The sequence below is a fragment of the Pundamilia nyererei genome, unplaced genomic scaffold (genome assembly GCF_000239375.1).
Source record: "Pundamilia nyererei isolate P.nyererei 1_Seehausen unplaced genomic scaffold, PunNye1.0 scaffold00052, whole genome shotgun sequence".
Taxonomy (NCBI): Eukaryota; Metazoa; Chordata; class Actinopteri; order Cichliformes; family Cichlidae; genus Pundamilia; species Pundamilia nyererei.
Window position 1 is genome coordinate 2311748 of NW_005187453.1, and position 1795 is coordinate 2313542.

The 1795-nt window shown below is 40.7% G+C and overlaps 1 protein-coding gene across 1 annotated transcript in view; it reads left to right on the plus strand.

Annotated features, from left to right (window-relative positions):
* The window catches only part of snd1 (staphylococcal nuclease and tudor domain containing 1), a 176916-nt gene that overhangs the window by 110544 nt on the left and 64577 nt on the right, over positions 1-1795 (plus strand). Inside the window, exon 17 of the mRNA XM_013910931.1 lies at positions 1237-1425. Within this exon, the coding sequence (XP_013766385.1) occupies positions 1237-1425 (189 nt within the window). The remainder of the gene's footprint in view (positions 1-1236; positions 1426-1795) is intronic.

The following is a 1795-nucleotide window of genomic DNA, read 5'->3' on the forward strand; positions in this document are numbered from 1 at the left end:
TTTTGTTGATTAAAAAACACTATATCGGATTCATATCGGTATCGGCAGATATCCAAATTTATGATATCGGTATCGGACATAAAAAAGTGGTATCGTGCCATCTCTAGTACCAAGTGGTGTTACATTACATTATATCGCTTTTGAACAAACCCTTGATGAAAACGCTTTATCCAAATATAACTGGATCCAGAAAGTGGAAATATGTGTCCCACTGTTATATGAATAGCTTGTCAATTTTATGCTTAATAAAAGAACAGATTATACATTCAGTAATAAAAGCTTCTTTTTTTAACTTCAGCTGAGAACAAGGCAGAGCAGTTTACAAACTTAATTCCCCTCAGATTTCCCTTGTGACTGCAGGGCTAAGCAGTCCAAGTCTTAATCGCTTGACTACGTCCTATCTCCTCAGCACACCTGCCCTCTCACTTTCTCGCTGACTTTAGGCTTTAGAGTAAAGAAAAATGCTATTGATTTTTTATTTTTTTTTTGTCCTTTTTCTTTCGCCTCCTGGTCGTCCATCATTTATGAAACAAAAAGTAATGAATAGATAATTAGCCTGAATAGGCAGAATTTGGTTATAGTCCATCACGGGCAATGTTGTGAAATCTTTCCTACTTTGTCAGCAGGGTTAGCTAATTTGGGTGCCCTCATTTGTTTACTTAAGGGAATGGCAACTTAGCTGTCACTAATTGAAAATGATTTGCGTTGTTTAAAAAAAAATAGGATGAAGAAATGTGGGCTCTTAATTAAGGTTGAAGTGCATATGCAACGCTAATTTAAAGCCTCTAATAGCCTCCACTGTTTGTGCAGGCCAATCACAGGCCCAGTGATTTCTAAATAGACACGTTATTGAAAGCTGACAGTCATGCTTAATTGAAAATGTCAAACACTCAAGTTATTCTGAAAGTGTACTTAGACGAGCAGTCGCTGCTGGGGCGGGCGGGGCTTTCTCTGGTTATAAAAGTACTGACCAAGACCAGATTCATTGGGAAGTCCACAACAGTGGAATGAAACAGGATCTGCATATGTGTGTGTGTGTGGTACTGAATCAATAGAAAGCTCACAGGTCTTCATTCATGTTTCTATTTAAGAACAGTGATGTCTCCTCAGGGGGATCCCTTCCTCCTATTGCTGTAAACGAATCTCAAACTTAATCTTGATACAGAACATTAACTGAGCCTCTTTTCTTTCTCTCGTTCCTCCCTCCCTCCCCCTTCTCCTCTTGTGGTTTTCCAGGTGGAAGTTGAAGTGGAAAGCATGGACAAAGCAGGGAACTTCATTGGCTGGCTGCACATTGAAGGTGTGAATCTGTCTGTGGCACTGGTAGAAAATGCTCTGTCCAAGGTGCACTTCACAGCGGAGCGCAGTGCCTACTACAAAACCCTGGTTGCAGCAGAGGAGGGGTGCCGACAGAGGAAAGAGAAGGTAGGTTTGATTTAGATGCTACAAGAGCTCTACTGCACAACCTACAAAACAATGAGTCCCAAATGGCATTAAACTGGCCCTCAAAAAGCTTTCAAATGTTAATAGCACAGTAAACTTCATTTAACCAAAGCTAGCTATCTTTAGGTTCAAAATTGCTGATCGAAGTAAATCTCAAGATGTCATCTGGCTTAGCAGCAGCATAAGTGCTTAATTTACTGGCTTTCCCATCTCTGAGCCATAGTGACTTAGGTCTGCCTGCCTGTGGCCATATTGTACTGTGTCCATGTGTGGGCTATTTCTTCCATCGCAGATCCAGCAGCTCTTTTTTCCGCCTTCAACATCAGTGCCAGTAATACATTTATTAGTAGAG